Source organism: Thrips palmi, unplaced genomic scaffold (genome assembly GCF_012932325.1).
Source record: "Thrips palmi isolate BJ-2018 unplaced genomic scaffold, TpBJ-2018v1 HiC_scaffold_8, whole genome shotgun sequence".
Taxonomy (NCBI): Eukaryota; Metazoa; Arthropoda; class Insecta; order Thysanoptera; family Thripidae; genus Thrips; species Thrips palmi.
In genome coordinates this window covers 10057949-10074102 of record NW_023144635.1, presented here as the reverse complement: position 1 = coordinate 10074102, position 16154 = coordinate 10057949, and the positions used below count along the sequence as shown (strand labels likewise).

The window sequence follows — 16154 nt, the reverse complement described above, 5'->3', positions numbered from 1 at the left end:
TCTGCAGTGCCCCGAACGCCGCCGCCCGCCGCCGCCTATGACCAAACGGGGAACAGGCTGTCCTGCCTGGACTTTGAATCGCCCGCCACCCGCGCAGTACTTCCCTCCGGCCAGGTTGTTGTCGATCAAACAAAACAATCAAATCATAATGCGGCACGGCGAATGAATGAATGAGAATCAAGCAAGTTTATCTCCTTATCTGCCGTGGGGAATATTTCCAATCACGGGCACTTTGGCAAAAGTTTTTCTGTTTTTTTGGCGGTTGGGTGGCGGTTGTGGCTACTTCACACAACACAAAACAAAAACTGAAGGAGAGCTAGGAGCCGCAGCTCTAGAGAGATCATAGAATTTTTGAGTTTTCTATTTGCTTTGCCTTTTTTCATTCGTTCATTAAATCCCGCAGTCTGCATTCTCTTTTCAAGAACAAATCTTTGCCTGGAAAATATCATTTCGAGTGCTTCAGTGTTCTCCCAGGAATGTCGAGGTTGTCTTTCGTCTGCTGCTACCTAACCTCTTTCCATTAAATTTGTGAATGAAAATATTCAGGGATGAGTAAATATGAGGAGCAAAAACACAATCTCAGCCTTAAACTTAAGGATATATGCAGACCCTACCCACCCTTGGAACTAAAACCCCCTAAAACATCCCAGCCAATAACAGCATTTGAATCTCATCGTGAAAAGACAAATGTGGAGGAAGCGAAGTATGTACTAGTTTCACTTATTATTATCTTCAGATACTCTTTATTTGTCCAAAAGAATTTTATTTACAACTTGGTTGCACGATTTGTGTAGATGGTTTAGTTGAAACACTTTGAATTGAATGGTGCACAATGTTAGCGTTCCCCTACATTTATTGCTACGTTTCCACTTAACAAATTTTGAGTTAGTTTGAAATTATGATGAAAACCTCACTAAAATATTAATCTTTTCTTAGGAAAGCTTCTTTGGCTGTGGTAGAAGAATGGGATGATGTTGCCACAATCACTCCAAAGCTCAATGAACCAGCGGACTATTCTGCCAAAACGTGTACATCTTTAGTTACTTTCCAAGAAGCATACGAACATTTTAAGAAGTCGGATCTGACTCAGCATATGGTACATGCTCACTCTCAATGTTTTGATCATTATCTCTTGATTGATTCTTCATCTCCTGTTTCATTTTTCAGAAAAATATTCAACCGCTCATGGAAAAGCATGGTTTGTCAGCAGTCTTCAGCATGTTTTTCGGTCCTCCTAAATTAAGACCAAATCTTGAAGCAGAACGAGACACTGTTTTTGCAATTGCCCAATGTGAGTTCCTGTTTTAAATTTCTACTTTACTTTTTTATGCTGTAGGAGCACTGATTTGCTTGTTGTGTGTGGAATTTCCACATTCAACCTCCTGTTAGTGGTATATCATATCTAGATATTCCAATTTTGGAGGGGTGTAATATCGTAGGCATCTTTCATGTTTCAACACTTTCTCTGGTTTTCTTTCGTATGGCAAGACGCCTTTACTGACCGAACCATTCAAAGGCAGTGCCTTTGGCCAAGTGAGCCTGTTTTCTGTGAGCTGAACTGGCCTTTGCCTCCACTCAATCCAGTATGGTGGCACTGGAGGGAGAACAATAGGTCTTTGATTTTGATATTTTCATTCCAATGAGTTGCTTATATTTTGAGTCTATACTTACACTTGACTGTTGTTCCTGTATCAAAGCAACTCTTATCTCCAAGCCTGAATCCCTTTTTGTAAAGGTGACTGTAGGGAAATTCGTCACATTCGCAGGGGGTGCCATCCATCCTTGTCATAGGCTTTCTGTAGGGGTTTATCGTACCAAACGAATAAGGAACAAAATCATCTGCTATCTTCTTGTAATCATCACAACTGCATAACTCATTTGCATCTTCCATTTTTTTTCTTTTTTAGCTCTTTTTGATCTTAGGTGTTACCATAGCAACAAGTCTCATGGATATCATTGTTGGTTTAGATTTCTTTTTTTGTTGGACTAAAAGGGAAGCGACTGTAGCAAATTTTACAAGTATTCAAATTTGATTCACATTTGCAGGTCAGCTGGAATGGGACACACCAATGCATGTTCAAATCCTACAAACCATTTATAAGAAACTAACGGGGTCTAAGTTTGACTGTCCTTCAAATGGAAATCATTGGCAAGATGTTGGCTTTCAGGTAAGATATCATCTTTAAGAGAAAGGTTTTCAGAGCAATATCTTTATAATTTGAACCAAGCAAAATAATAAATCTTAAAATTTTAACTGTAGGGCACTGATCCTGGAACCGATGTAAGAGGAGTTGGTATGTTGGGTATTCTACAGTTCCTTCACCTAGTTGTATCACCTTCCCTTGAACCTCTTGCAAGAGACATATACCGCATTGCTAGATCTGAAAGACAAAACTTCCCTTTGGCAGTCATGAGTATCAACCTTACAAAGATTGCTTTGGATTCAATGCGTCGAGGACAGCTTAACAGGTAACAACACAGTAGTTTTTATGTTCTTCAATCAGAAAATTAAATAATGGCATCCTTATTGTAAGCTCTGTTTATCTTTTTTACAGGGAGTGCAATAACCGAGGGAATGTTATTGACGTTCTAAATGAATTCTATGCTGCAGTATTTTGCCATATATTTCTGATTTGGAGTCATCAGCAAAAAACAATTGTTGATGCAGGCTATATTTTAAAGGGTAAAATCAATTTTGGTTTTGGAAAGTCCTTTACGTAGTATTTAAATCAAGGCAAGCTCATCTTACTCTTCTTATCCTTTGTTGTAGATGCAGAGCGTTTCTGTGGCCACAATGTTGGCAAGGCTCTGCGTAATCTCCATCTCCACTTGGCCTCCTATGCTAATGGATCAAATGGCAAGAGCGCATTTGAACCAGCTTCAAAAAAAGCCAAGCGTTGCACAGATGAGGCTGGTTCTGAGCTGGCAAGAGGCTTTCATAATGTGGCTTCTTGAGAGGTACTGCTTGCCATTCATTTAAGAGTATTCAAAAACAAGCACTTCAATTATAAGGGAAATATAGTCATTAATGATGCAGTGGCATCCTAAAGAGAGAAGAGAAAAAAAGGACACTTTTGTATCAAGTCTCATTGTAACTTTCTTCACAATGCACCATGAGTTTTCCCCTCAATGCGGATATCTTCCAGTTGTGTATCTTTTACCTCCTTCTGGAAACCTTTTACCTTAGGTCTAGTCTTTTGTTTTACTTGTTGTCAATTTTTGAAGTTAATTTTATTTGTAATTGAGAGAATGTGAATCTAGTCTTCAGTAGCAACATGAATTTGTTACCTTGCAATAGGGAAGTGATATTTTTCTAGCAACTCTGTAGGATTTGAAATCAAATAGTATTATTTCCTAACAACTGATTGCTGTAGCTCTCTAGTCCAAAGTTCAAACCACAGTTTGGACTGAACAATAAATTCTTAATCCTAATGTTGATTAAAAACTCAAAGTTGCCTTATATTTACTTCATCAGGATTATGATGTTACCTGTTCTTTATGATTTATACTTAAATTTGGCCAAAACTTCAATGCCTCAAGAAATGTTAATTATAAAGTTTATGTATTGATTTTGTTAGCATAGAGTTGTAAATAATTGGTACATCACTTAATTGTTTTTACACTGTTGATTTTTTTTTGTAAATAGGTGCTTTGTATGTTTATACAAAAGAATTGCAAATGTTTAGCTTGAAGACATGTTGCCATTTTATGTGATTTGATTGGACTGAGTATGGGACACTGTCTCACAAGTGCACTGGTTTTGTCGCTGCTCAAAATGTAATTTTATGTCACACTGATTTGGCTTTGCACCACCTCAAAATGATTACCTAGCAGGCTTGTACCTATGTAACAAGATGGTACTGCCTATATTTAAAATGATAAAATGCCAAAACATCTTTTATTTTACACTATTCATCTCAATGTTTAGTGGCAATGTGATATTTTGATTTATCATTATTTTAAAGGCTTTCTTTGTTCTTTTGATTATTTTTTTCTTTTGATAGCATCTTTTCTTAGATGTATTGTAAAATTCTGAACTTTTGGCTGTAGTGAGCAATTTGATGACATACACTGAAACTGACAGCCTTTATCATCCCGGTTGTGATTGACAAAAGGCTTATTCTAGTTGTGAGTAAAGTTAACTGTGGGAAAAATGCCTAACTGTGATATCTTTATTTTCTGGGTGGATACGTACCAGATTTAATTACTTGTGGATGATCTCAGGTCTGTCAATTAGAATTAGCACTACACTGCATGATTAAGTGTGACATAGAGTTGTGTCTGGAACCTATTAGATGTGTAGACTTATGACAACTAATGGGAACCAGGGACCAACACTCCGTCTCTTATGTGAAATTTCAAATCTGATTGGAGTCTGTCCTTAACTGTATTTAATTTATTTTTAAAAACTCAGAAAGTATTGATTCTACCCCAGTGTGAGTTGTCTGTCACAGTTAGTGACACAATGGGTAAAATGTAAAAACCCAACTACATGTCTTCTTATTCTAATTGTTCAATTAATCAGAACATTTTAATGAGCTTTCTTGTTTTGTATATTGTTTCGCGTTTGCTGAGAAATTTACTACCAATTTTAATTTGTAATCTTTTTATTTGTGTTTTGTTATTTTAAAATGTTATTGCAAGTTCCCAAAGATCTTTGTTTGTTATTAATTTTGGTTGTTTTAAAATGAAAGTTTAATACACATGTGACACCAAGATATGTTATTGCATGCATGCTTTTCCTGCTAAAATCTCATCCAGTCATCCTTCAATACTTTGTTTTGAATTTGGTTGCTATGAAACTGCTGTCAAAATGGGGATTTTAATTAATTTTTGGCCGGACTTGTTTATTTACATCACTTTTAATTTATTTGTCCAAATTTATCCAAATTGGAATCCTAGTAATGTGAGACATGTCAGTAACAGTACCTCAGATGACGGCAAACTTTGTGGTGTGGACTTGCCATTCGCGAAGTTATCAACAATGTGAATCTTCCAGCCCATATTATTGTGAGTAAAGCTGTTGTAGTAAACTATGTCAGGCCATGATGTGTTTGGAGTAATTTCCAATATTGCTGGTTCACCTGTAAAATTGAAGGACATGGTGTAAATGCAATATTTTTGTAACACCTTTAAGTTAATTACTGTATTGTTTAGGTTTTTTTTCTTTCTTTTAAAAATTAATGAGTCCATTCATTGCAGAGTTGCTCACCTGTCTCACAAGTTGATTCCAAGGTGCGGTTGAACTTTTTGAAAGTTGGGAAGTCATCATCAAGCCTTCGATCCTTTCCCTTATGGCGACTGATGCAAAGGGGTCCAGCTATATATGATAAAAAGTTGTTTAATAGATTTTCTAGTGAACACTTTGAAGTATTTAATACATTGCATGCTACTTACCTGCCAAAGGACGAGGCTGACCACGTCGAAGAAATTCAACCCCAGCTAAGACTCTGACTTCTCGCTGTGCCGCATCACTCAGACGATCAAAGCCTCCATGTGGCTCATCCGTAATAATGAGAGGATGATATGTCTCAGCACTATGAGGATTGTTGCCTCCACGGACACGGAAGGCATAAGTCAAACCTCGACGCATCCAAAGTTCAGGTGCGAGCATTCCATTTATGTACCATGCTAATCCCATGGATGTCATGCCTAAATTTGATAAAAATGATTCAAGAGAAAGAAGTTTAGAAGTAAATGCATTCAGAAAATATATTCACAAATAGAGGGATCTTTAGGTTACCTGTCAATCCCTGATATCCACGCTTCCCTCCAGATGGACCAAGAGTAGCTGTAAATGTCCTGGTGGTACGGTCAAGGATAAGGTTTGGCTCCCAGGGCTCTCTGGAGAAAATTGGACGGTTATTTTCATTGTTTTCAGATAGTGAGCAATACGGAAACAAATACTTTCATGCACAAACTGACCTGAGCTTTCCTAAGGGTTTTGTAAACGCAAAGCAGTTATCATACTTGTCTTTTCTTGATAGCTCCAACCGTATATTGCCGCGAGGGTAAAAATCATGGAAGGTGGGCTCTTTGTTGTGGTCCAAGTGTCCCAAAGCCCATACAACGTACACTCCACCTTCTGTTGAAAATTCCCTGTCACCCTTATCAGCTGTAAACGAATCAAACATTTGTTTGAATGACATGTGCTTCTTGGTGGTCAGCCATTATCATACTATCTTATGCATAATCTCTCTACATACCAGACATTAATGTTCTTCTGTAGGTAATGTGGGTAATTCCATCCACTCTCTCCGCTGTGTGAAGTTGGTTGTCATCCAAACCTCCAATCAGGTCGTCTCTACATACCCCTTTGTGCTGGCCCAAAACCTTGATGCACTAAAAAAAAAGTTCAGTTTTTGTTTATTTATTATTTTTAAAAATCAAGCTTGTTCATGATTTCTTCTTCAAAATTTTTGAAACAGAAATATTGTTTTAAGTTACTTACAGGAGATAGAGCAGTAATGTTATAATCGGATGCATATCCTCGGAAGCCATCCATGTAAGCAACAGCAACATCGGCACCCATCATTTGACTACGATCAACTGCACCACTAAGGCCAAAGGACATGTAAGCATTTTCATCTGTAAAAACCAATAATGTCAGTTTGTGTAAGGAATGTGCAATATGGCAACACTAAAAAGGAAAAAGAATTCTATTTACCTATTTGCCCAGCTAGCTGGATGGTAATTTGAGGTCCGAAAACCTCCCACCCAACTTGCAAATCTTTATGCAGTTGGTAGCAGTTTGGAAGAGCTATCTTACGAGGCTGAAATATAGAATAAAAAGTGTGATGGTGAAGTTATCTTTTGTAGAAGATAAATACACTTAGTTTTGAAAAACTTACAATGATTTTGACTAGTGAGGGTGGCACATTTAAGCCACTAGGGACAATAACAGATCCATAGTTTTCTTTTGATTCTACATCATAAATACTAAACCAATCAATGTCAAATATTGTGATGTCACCAGGCAGCTCAAGAGTGATGGTCTCTCTTTTGTAGGCTCTTATTGGATCCAGGCTGAAGGTCAGAATAATAGTGGATGAGACATTTTGATAATTAAATTTGGGTCTGCAATGAGGAACTAGCAAAGCTTAAGAAAACTTACTATCCATATTCATCTGGGACTTTTGTCCCCTTTGATGAAGGCTGTGGTCCTATGCCCACATAGAAATAGGTATCTGTAAATTTATAACATGAAACATGATTTTTGTAATCTCTCACTAAAGGTAAACCAAATGGCTATGAACACAAAAGGGATTTCTTACCTTTCCCTGCTCCATTGTAGACAAGCTCGGGTATCCGAAATGTTTTAGCATCAATTATTTCAATTGACTCTGACTCAACATCATGTGAGCGTTTACTTAACTGAGAAATCTTCTGTATTGTTGGTGGTTCAAAATCTTCTGGAATGTACAAATCTCCAAAGGCATTCTGTTCTCGGGAAAGACAACAATAGCACAAAGATATGAAATAAATGCTTATTTCTTGCAGAAAAAACATTTGTCCTCCATTCACTCACCTGACTTGTGAGATCATATATAGCTAGCCATTTGATTTCTGTGATTTTTTTTCCATCTGGTAATGTGATAGTGAAGTCTTTATTAAAATATCGAGCCAAGATATTTGTCCTGAAAAATGTTTGTCGCTTAATATTGATGGAGCTTGAGATTTAAAAATAAAACAATAAGGATCTACTTACTTTCCAAACTCATCAGGAACGATGAATCCTTGTGGACCTGGCCGGTTTGATGCACCAGCCCAGAAAAATGTGTCTGCTCCATTGCCATCATAATTAAATTCGGTCAAGAGGAATGTGAACTCATCTACTGCATAGACATCTCCAGAAACTTGATGATGATATGAATTAATTTTGCCAAGAAATTTTCCTCGGTATATCTCTTTTTCTTCACATCTTACAGGCACAAAAACTTGAAAAATTACTGAAAAAAAAATGAAAAGCCAGATTAACTTTTGTTTTTATTGAATTTTTTTTCAAGTCAAGCCCAGTAAATTTTTAAAGATTTTTATTGTTGGCCTCGACAGGGCCTCGCACCCACACAGGTCAGCGCTCTTGTGCGCTCGTGCGTACAGGTCACCGCACCAACCGTACCGAGTGGACCGAGTGGGACAGTAGGCAGGCTCAAAGGCTCAAAGCTGCCCATCCACTGGCACACCAGTGTAATGGAATGGATGTGCACCTGTCGACCCAGCTGATGGGAGGGAAGGTCACGGTCGCCAATATCGGACCTACCCTCCCAAGAAAATGTTATGAAAAAAGTTGAATGACGAATACTCAGCTTGTGAGTCATGCAACACGAACGCGCTTGGAGAAAGCCAAGTGCGAAGTTCTCGATGAATTTCCAGAGGAAAACGATCTTCTACTCCAGACAGATTGGCCTAAAATTACGGCTGTGACGTTTTCAGCTCGTTAATGCAATAAGCTCTCAACATCTGCTTCCGCCGCCTCGCCTTGAGTCAACCTCGACCAGAGGCATAATTTCTACCTCGCTCACGCACTAAGAGGCCAAGTTTTCTGGCTTTCTGGGAGGACTTGATTATCTCAGGCCGAAAATAACTTGCACAGAGGCACTGCAAGAGAAAGGAGAAAGTGTGGCTTACCTCCGATGGCTACTAACACACAAGTACGTGTCGCATTCTTGAAATTTCTCATATTTCTCCTAAGAACCGACTTAACAAACTCATTGCAAAACACGCGCACGACAAGGCTCGCTGGAAAGCATTTCTGAAGGCGTCCTAGGCGTCCACCATAGCCGGCGAATGTCCAAAGTAGCAGCGGAGAACTGCTTCATGTGGCGGCCCTCTCTTCCAGCTCCACACTCTCCTCGGACAGCGACAGCGTGAGAGGGAGGGGGGAGGGGGAAGACGCGGGGCGCAACGGGAAGTAACGGGACGGGGAAAGGGGAGAGGAGGGGGGGGGCGCGAAGGAAAAGGGAAAGTGTCCTTCACCCGCGCCTCTCTCCTCCCCCCTCCTCCCACTCCGCTCCGCCAAGCTCCGCCTTCCCCACCACTTCCCTTACCGCACGAGCGCCTCCTACCTTCCCCGAGTACACAACTCACCTTAAACACATCGATTACATCTTATTTTTCGGCTCCCTGTAATTTAGCAGTATCTTAACGGCGACGTCGGTTAAAAACTACAAGTAGAACGGTTCAAAATTTAGCGCGCACAGCACAAGCGCTGTTTCGAGGCTGTCGAGTGTCGACTCCACCCTTTCGACTCTATCGATACATCGAAGTGTGACGTCACGTCACGTCGTCGTAAACTGCCGTAAATAAACATTTCATTCATTGAACCAACACACCGTGGCCTTTTCTTCGCTGACGTTTCAATCAAAGGTATTGTAAGCATTTTACAGACACGGTCCCTTGCGTTTATTACTCGGCTTCGCAGTCGCGAGACTTATATGGGTCAGTGGATGTTAAAATATGTCAAAGTAAAAGCGGACTGACAGCTTGTCTTATCTCGTGACAGATCGCTGTTTTTCTGTAATTATTGTACATTAAATGCATTAAAATGTGTACTGTATTTAAATTTGAATCATTCACATTTATAATGTTTTCATTCAACCTTATTTACCTTTTTTTATTGATTCTCATGGCCTCTCTTTGTGGTTAGGAAGACTGGCCTAGGGAAGCAAGGGAAAGCCTAGAGAATTTTCTGTTTTTTGAGCTCTCATGTCTTAGCAGCAAGTTTATTTCTGTTGAAAGGATTTTGTGTGTTTCTTTGTGTTTCATATATATGTTCTGTCTGTGTTGAAGCCTCCAAAATGGCAGCCCTGGACACCATGCCGATGCTGTATGCGTTTGATGATATGGAATCAGGAGGGAAGGAAAGCAGCATAGAAAATGACTTTGCTTATCGCAACAATGTTGTCAATGCATCGCAGAAAATAAGAATGGGTACGTCGAGGTCCTGAATATTTCATTAAAGTCTTTGGTGTTGGCATACTATTTTTCTTTCTTTCTTTATTCAAAGGGTTCATCAGAAAGGTGTATTGCTTGCTGTCCATGCAACTGATTATCAGTGTGATCATTGGGGCAGTGTGTATGTTTGAACCACATGTCAAAGGCTTCATCAAAACAAAGTAAGTTTAGTTAAGTAAAGCTTCTAACTTGAGAACTACAACAGTCAAATGATAACTGTACAGGATCTGTATGTATCTTGCGCTGTAATTAAGTTTTAAAATTACAGTGATTGGCTGGTATCTATGAGCTTTATTGCTAGCATTGTTATTCTCATTGCTCTGCACATCAAGCGAAGAGAAACCCCTACTAATCTCATTCTACTTGCTGCTTTTGTAAGTACATTTTCTTATTGTTTCTTTTTCTTTACAAGTAATCTGACTTCTCTTGAAATCCGTGATTTCTTTTCCCAGACTGTGGTGCAGGCCTACACGATTGGTGTGTTGGTGTCTTTCTACGATCAGTCCTTGGTTTTGACTGCATTGGGTCTTACCTTTGCAGTTGTGTTTGGTCTCACTTTGTTCACTTTCCAAACTAAGAGAGATTTTACATCAATGGGCTCTGGGTAAGATTTGATTCTCAATTGGTGTCACAGTGTGACTTTTTTCCTGACCTGACCTGTGATTGAATTAATTTTGCAGACTTTTTGCTGCGTCTTGTGTGCTTCTGCTTGGACTGTTCGTTAATATGGTTCTTGGCAACTCCATGTTTGACTTTGCTCTGTCCATTGGTGGAGCAATGTTGTTCTCCCTTTTCATTGTCTATGACACGAAGGTAAGAGAACTAAGATTTGTTTGTGACACAAAAAATAAGCTTACAAAAAATATCGGCACCCTAACATTTTAAAAATTTGTTTTGCAGCTTTTGATGACTCAACTTTCTCCTGAAGAATACATTCTGGCTACCATTAACTTGTACCTGGATATTGTCAACCTGTTCATCTATATTCTTCGAATTCTTGAGGCAGCTCGCCGCAGTTAAATGTTCCTACTTTTTTTTTATGTTCCACTTTATTAAGCATGTATTGTTAATGCAAATTTTTTGAAACTTGTGACATTGTTAGAAGCAAGGGTTTTATATTACCTCTATCTGATGACAACTATTTAAAATTATTGAACACTTCATGCGTAGCTTTCCACTACTTGTATTGTGAAAAATTGTGCTTTATTGCATCAAAGGGACTAGAGTCCAATCGGAAGTTTGCTGCACTCACACTATACCTTTGGGAGTTTTTGCAACATTTAAAATATCAGCAACAATGAAACATTCTAAATGATACAGTATTTTTGTTTTATTCTTTTGACAAGAAGGCTTTGCACAAAAAGAGAATCTTTGCTTTCTATACATACACTCTTTCCCTTCCACTTCATACTATAGCATCCTATCGTAATGTTAGACAAAACATTTTTGTAGGCTGGTGAGCAGCATGTTCTCACTGCAGTGGTCCAGCACATGTTTCTGACTTGAATTTTTTCGCGTCAGTTTTTGCTAACATTTAAGATATTCAAAAATTGTTAATAAAATTTGTGGAATGCCTTGAATAGAAAACTTCAAAGTGCAGAATTTTTTAGGAGGAGTTTGCAGATTTGTCAGGCAATACCAATGATATGTGATAATATTATGGGTGGCTGTGTATGAGTTGTGGTTTGTTACAGTTATTATGTATTGTAAATAAACAATTTAAAAAAGGAATTAAAATTTTTATTTGGAGTGTACAAAAACAGGTGCCTCGGTGGCTCATTCAGAGGTGTCGGTGAGAAACACTGCCCGCGCGAGAGAACGTTCGGGCACTTCCCCATTTCAACCCTCACCCCCTTTACAATAGAACCAGATTTCTGAGTCTAATCTAATGCTGGCGAGGACGCTCAAATAAGAAGCAGACACTTACAAAACAGAAGAACTTTTATTCTACAACATTCTGTCCATACGCTGCTATTACATGAAAAACATGGAATTGTCACTTTGCAACGCAATGAGTGACAACATATAGCTTCTTCTTGTTATGAGAAAAAAATCTAATAAATGCCATGGGTTTAAATCACATACTATGACTAGATTCATTTGTAACTTACACACAGAAAGGAGAAAGAAGTAAACTACATACCTACCTATACGGAATTAATAGTGTACAAAAATAAATCACATCATTGACAAACACTCACCAAAGCACCCACTAAACCTTTCATCACAACCTATGAGGAATCACTCCCTTAATTTCTTAAGATCCTTTCTATATCTAAACATTTGGGCAACATAGCGGCGGCAACTTCAAATACAACTTACTTCACTAATAATAATAATCATACAATAATCGTAATAATAAATAGGTACTCGAGATCAGGGCATTGAACTGCCGACTCATAAAAAACAAAACAAAAAAACAATAAATAGGTCGCTGGATATGACATAGGAACTGGGGAGGGTCAAAATCACTACAATGGACGCAGCGCCAAGGATATTACATACGCAACTTGAAAACAAAATGAATAAAGCTACAAAGCTATCGAAATCCAGCACGAGAGACATGACTAGAAGCACGTTGGAACCATCAGACTAGGCACTCCAGGTAACGCCACAGCGTCGCGATGAGATCAACACTGCCCATCTAATGACACGATCAAAAGCGCCTCCACCTTCTCTTAGAAAAACCTCATCGATACCCCACGTACTCAACAGTGAAGCGAGCATGGAGTTTGTAGTATTTCTGGTGGTGAAGAGCCTCTCGGGCGAGGGTTACACTCTAAACGTCTTGATGGAAGGCTGCGCCAACATGTTATGGTGGAGATTTTCTCCATAAAACGAAAGAAATGCGACAAAATATCTATGAGGTACAATGAATTTTCAGAGCTAAAGCACAATGTCAGCTGCACCACCATGGCATGAAGAATTTTCACCATAATGTGGAGAATCTTCACTTTTACAGCAAAAGAATTTTCACCATAATATGGTGAACTCTCACCAGGGAGAATGTTGAATGTTCACTATAAGACTTGTACTGCGTAGCGCCGCACCCTGCACCACCATAAAATGCAGAATTTTCACCATAATGTGGGGGAATTTTCACCATAACGTGAATAATCGTCACTATAAGATGGTGCGCCGCCGCGCCGCCTGGGCGGGACCGACATGTGGCAGGCTGTGGCTGGGGACCCAGGGACTCCGGGGGGCTGGATTGGCTGGATGGCGGACGAGGACCGGCGGACCGGTTCACTTCCTTAGGCCGTCCGGCGGCCCCGGCGCCTTGCTCCTGGGCACGCAGTGGCGCAGGGTGAGCCGCCAGAAGGCGACGCGGAAGTCGGGGCTGTAGAAGGCGTAGATGAAGGGGTTCACCGCCGAGTTGATCCACCCTGAAAGCCGAAAAGAAAGCAGTCACGATCCACTCTAAAAGAAGTCGAAACAAGTACACTGTCGCCATCTTTTCTAACAGCCGAAAAAGATACACTGTCACGATCCACCCTAAACGCAGAAAAGAGAATACAGTCACGAACCACCCACTACACCATTAGGGCGAATAGCGCCTCCGAGGTAGGCAACTTAACGTGCGCTTCAGGGAAGCCCCATTCTTTCACGCCGTACAATACGAATGCTGGCGAGACGGAAGGGGGTTGCTGACTTGCAACGCTGGTCACTCATTATCATTCACTGGAGGGGTGGGAGTGACAATGGAGGGAGGGTTGCCTACCTACTTTTAGCCAACCTATTTTTCGCAGTGGAAGGTAACCTTGGAAAGCTCAGCAGCAGTGCATACTCCCGACAGTTGTTGAGCAAGTGCCGACGCTGTGAGGCCCTGGCTGGCCTGGGCGCCTAGGCTCTTTTGTCTATTTCGCGCAAGCGGCTAGGCAGGCGCTCCACAAGAGGCCTTCCCTCCCCCTTCCCCCCTTCCCTCTCGCCCCGGGGATGACAGATGGGGCGGTTGGCATTTATAAGTGGCGCAAAATCGGTCATGTCGCGTTCGTGGTGCTTGCACGCGGTTCGCGCGACTGAGGACGAGGAGAACGGGGCCACCGACTACACTGTTTATTCAACGAATGTGACGCCATGTTGGGTAGAATATGAATTTTGTCACGTTCGTTTGAAAACTATGTCACGTTCGTCGGAACGTGACACGGTCGTCGGAACGTGACACGGTCGTTTAACTAGGATGCCACATTCCTCTGAACGTGGATCAACATGCGGACGACGATGACGTCATGTTCAAACGGACATGACGTCACATTCGCTGACAAACAGTGTACCGCCGACGCGCCGGGACAGCGGGCGGACAGGCCCATAAACCACCGTGAAGCAGCCATTAGAGCGGGGCGGGGCGGGGCGGGGCGCGGCGCGCGAGTAGAGCTTCTTGACCCGATTGCCCTCCAACGAGAGCCTCGCGGGGCAGGTGCGCGTGTCGCGGGGGTCGCGGGGGACGTCGGGGTGAACCGCACCGCGTCGCGACCAAGACGGATGGCGGGGCGGGAGGGGAGGGGGAGCGGCGGTGGAGGGGAGGGGGCTGGAAGGGGGTGATGCATCCCGACAGTTCATTCATTGTTCCAGCCTTCCCCGGCCGTCGGAGGCAGTAAGTTGGAACCGTGTGCAGCGGCGGCCGGGGCGCGCAGGGCTGCGATGCGGCAGCGCGCCGCGCCGCGCCACGCCGCGCCAAGAAGCGCTAGTTAGAGCACGTCAAAAGGACGGGCTGCGCCAACGCGAAACTCCCGTGTTGGGAACTGTCAGGCGGTTTTCCTCTTACCACGGTGCCGAAAGTTTAGTCGGGTGCGAAGTGGCATTACCCAATCTCATAGAGAGCCGAATCTTGAAATATGTCTACGAATCAAATATTCTCCATGGTGACATATTGAAACTTTTTCAGCTCTTTTAGGCCAAGAAAACGACGATAGGTAAAACATTATTTGTCTCGTTTTCGAATCGAAGCAGCCCAAATTCAATTAGATTTCAAACGACCCGCACACCTCTACAAAAATTCAGAGACGTGTTTCCAAAATCCTCTAAAATTCATTTAAAAGAATTTGTAATAAAAAAAAACCAGAAACATTTTCAGATGAAGAATCACTGTCAAAATTCAGGGGAATATTCCAACGTTTTTGAGGGAGAGTGTAAACCATACACTATAAGAAATGGATCGGAATTTAATGAAGATACCTCCAGAATTTTAAAGCCGAAGGTTCTTTTGTAACTTTCCGAAAAAAATTCGTGCATTTACCAAAGAATCGATGAGAATTTACAAAAGGTTCTTCCGGCAACATATTTTTAGCTAGAGGTACCTTCCTATATTTTGGAGATTGAATTTGACAGTGGTTACCGAGCCAGGTGAGTCCGGAGCTGAGCTGCTTGGACACGGCGTGCTCGGGCAGGAAGGGCGTCAGCAGGTACACCACGAAGAAGGGGAGCCAGCACGCCACGAAGCCGCCCACCAGCATCCACAGCGTCTTGGCCGTCTTGGACTCGGCGCGCCGGAACGAGGAGACCCGGGGGCCGCCGCCGCCGCCGCCGCCGCCGCCGCCGCCCGCGCACACGCCGGAGTACTGCGGAGGGAAAAAACAAACAGAAAAGCTTCAGAGGGTTGCAAGAAGGAACAGTAAAGGTGGTGTTCGGAAGTTGGGGCCGCGTCCGCCCGCACCGCCGGCAGCCACAGCAGAATGATATTCCGAGAGTCGTTTTCGTCGCTCTGTCTCTCTCGCACTCATGGGGCGACCCGTATGGGTGCGAGAGAGACAAAGCGACGAAAAATACTTTCGGAATAAGTCTGCAGGCGCGGATCCAGAAAGAGGGGGGGGGAGAGATAGTCGTGTGTCCCGAAGGAAGGAAAAAAGTCGCCGGTTGGTTGCCCCTGCCGGTAGGCAACTTTTTCTACACTAGCCTCGCTGAACTCATCTCTGGATCCGCCCTTCTCTTGCAGTGGGGCGGTGGTGCTTATGGGCGGCCCATACGTAGCTCTGATTCACTGTCGAAGGCAGACAGCAAGGCAGGCAGCCGGCCAGCCAGTGCGATCATACGTAATCTGTGAGGCCTAGGGAGGGGAGCAAAGAGGTGCCGCGGGAAGGACGCCGTGACGATGCGACTCTCGGAATCAGTCTGCACCTGCATGCAGGCCACGGTGCGCAGTGCAGGGGCCACCTCAGCGTAGAGAGAAAGAAAATAAATAAAAACCCCAAGTCGAATTTCTT

General features: G+C 42.1%; 5 protein-coding genes across 7 annotated transcripts in view; 2 read left to right on the top strand and 3 right to left on the bottom strand.

The window, feature by feature from the left end:
- The first annotated feature begins 113 nt into the window (after positions 1-113).
- On the top strand, positions 114-4718 carry LOC117652994 (ELMO domain-containing protein 3-like). Of its 3 annotated transcripts, none has more exons than XM_034398313.1 (7): positions 114-181; positions 937-1096; positions 1168-1291; positions 2047-2168; positions 2261-2469; positions 2556-2683; positions 2771-4718. In XM_034398313.1, the coding sequence occupies exons 1-7, from the start codon at positions 171-173 to the stop codon at positions 2953-2955; spliced, it is 939 nt and encodes a 312-aa protein (XP_034254204.1). In that variant the 5' UTR covers positions 114-170; the 3' UTR covers positions 2956-4718. The 3 variants fall into 3 exon arrangements, with proteins under 3 accessions (XP_034254204.1, XP_034254205.1, XP_034254203.1); XM_034398314.1 differs by lacking the exon at positions 114-181 and adding an exon at positions 196-484; XM_034398312.1 differs by lacking the exon at positions 114-181 and adding an exon at positions 197-703.
- LOC117652996 lies at positions 753-1969 on the bottom strand. Its single transcript, XM_034398316.1, has 2 exons — positions 1672-1969; positions 753-1594 (listed from the first exon to the last, which is right to left on the bottom strand). Exons 1-2 carry the CDS (start codon positions 1889-1891, stop codon positions 1386-1388), a joined length of 429 nt encoding a protein of 142 aa, XP_034254207.1. The 5' UTR covers positions 1892-1969; the 3' UTR covers positions 753-1385.
- A 125-nt stretch (positions 4719-4843) lies between the features above and the next one.
- Positions 4844-8873, bottom strand: LOC117652993 (protein Skeletor, isoforms B/C). The gene is made up of 14 exons (XM_034398311.1): positions 8629-8873; positions 7709-7949; positions 7529-7637; positions 7275-7440; positions 7115-7187; positions 6852-7026; positions 6668-6773; positions 6452-6588; positions 6207-6342; positions 5926-6115; positions 5744-5844; positions 5398-5652; positions 5213-5320; positions 4844-5084 (listed from the first exon to the last, which is right to left on the bottom strand). The coding sequence occupies exons 1-14, from the start codon at positions 8678-8680 to the stop codon at positions 4882-4884; spliced, it is 2052 nt and encodes a 683-aa protein (XP_034254202.1). The 5' UTR covers positions 8681-8873; the 3' UTR covers positions 4844-4881.
- A 358-nt stretch (positions 8874-9231) lies between these two features.
- On the top strand, positions 9232-11681 carry LOC117652995 (protein lifeguard 4-like). The gene is made up of 7 exons (XM_034398315.1): positions 9232-9366; positions 9790-9930; positions 10007-10115; positions 10223-10328; positions 10407-10558; positions 10635-10767; positions 10855-11681. Exons 2-7 carry the CDS (start codon positions 9798-9800, stop codon positions 10972-10974), a joined length of 753 nt encoding a protein of 250 aa, XP_034254206.1. The 5' UTR covers positions 9232-9366; positions 9790-9797; the 3' UTR covers positions 10975-11681.
- A 196-nt stretch (positions 11682-11877) lies between these two features.
- The window catches only part of LOC117652997 (probable G-protein coupled receptor No18), a 99804-nt gene continuing 95527 nt past the window's right edge, over positions 11878-16154 (bottom strand). The window contains exons 10-11 of the mRNA XM_034398317.1: positions 15290-15512; positions 11878-13340 (exon numbers count right to left, since the gene is read on the bottom strand). Coding sequence (XP_034254208.1) covers positions 13201-13340; positions 15290-15512 — 363 coding nt within the window. The 3' untranslated portion in view covers positions 11878-13200. The remainder of the gene's footprint in view (positions 13341-15289; positions 15513-16154) is intronic.

Excerpts from the sequence above, each read along its gene's own strand:
- LOC117652994 (XM_034398312.1), top strand. The coding sequence starts at position 549 with ATGAGTAAATATGAGGAGCAAAAACACAATCTCAGCCTTAAACTTAAG. Across the intron at positions 2,470-2,555 it reads CGTCGAGGACAGCTTAACAG|GGAGTGCAATAACCGAGGGA; the intron begins GTAACAACACAG and ends TCTTTTTTACAG. Across the intron at positions 2,684-2,770 it reads TGCAGGCTATATTTTAAAGG|ATGCAGAGCGTTTCTGTGGC; the intron begins GTAAAATCAATT and ends CCTTTGTTGTAG.
- LOC117652996 (XM_034398316.1), bottom strand. The coding sequence starts at position 1,891 with ATGGAAGATGCAAATGAGTTATGCAGTTGTGATGATTACAAGAAGATA. Across the intron at positions 1,595-1,671 it reads TACAGGAACAACAGTCAAGT|TGCCACCATACTGGATTGAG; the intron begins GTAAGTATAGAC and ends TTCTCCCTCCAG.
- LOC117652993 (XM_034398311.1), bottom strand. The coding sequence starts at position 8,680 with ATGAGAAATTTCAAGAATGCGACACGTACTTGTGTGTTAGTAGCCATC. Across the intron at positions 7,027-7,114 it reads GTCCCAGATGAATATGGATA|CCTGGATCCAATAAGAGCCT; the intron begins GTAAGTTTTCTT and ends TCTGACCTTCAG. Across the intron at positions 5,845-5,925 it reads AAACCCTTAGGAAAGCTCAG|AGAGCCCTGGGAGCCAAACC; the intron begins GTCAGTTTGTGC and ends AATTTTCTCCAG.
- LOC117652995 (XM_034398315.1), top strand. The coding sequence starts at position 9,798 with ATGGCAGCCCTGGACACCATGCCGATGCTGTATGCGTTTGATGATATG. Across the intron at positions 9,931-10,006 it reads ATCGCAGAAAATAAGAATGG|GGTTCATCAGAAAGGTGTAT; the intron begins GTACGTCGAGGT and ends CTTTATTCAAAG. Across the intron at positions 10,768-10,854 it reads TCATTGTCTATGACACGAAG|CTTTTGATGACTCAACTTTC; the intron begins GTAAGAGAACTA and ends TTTGTTTTGCAG.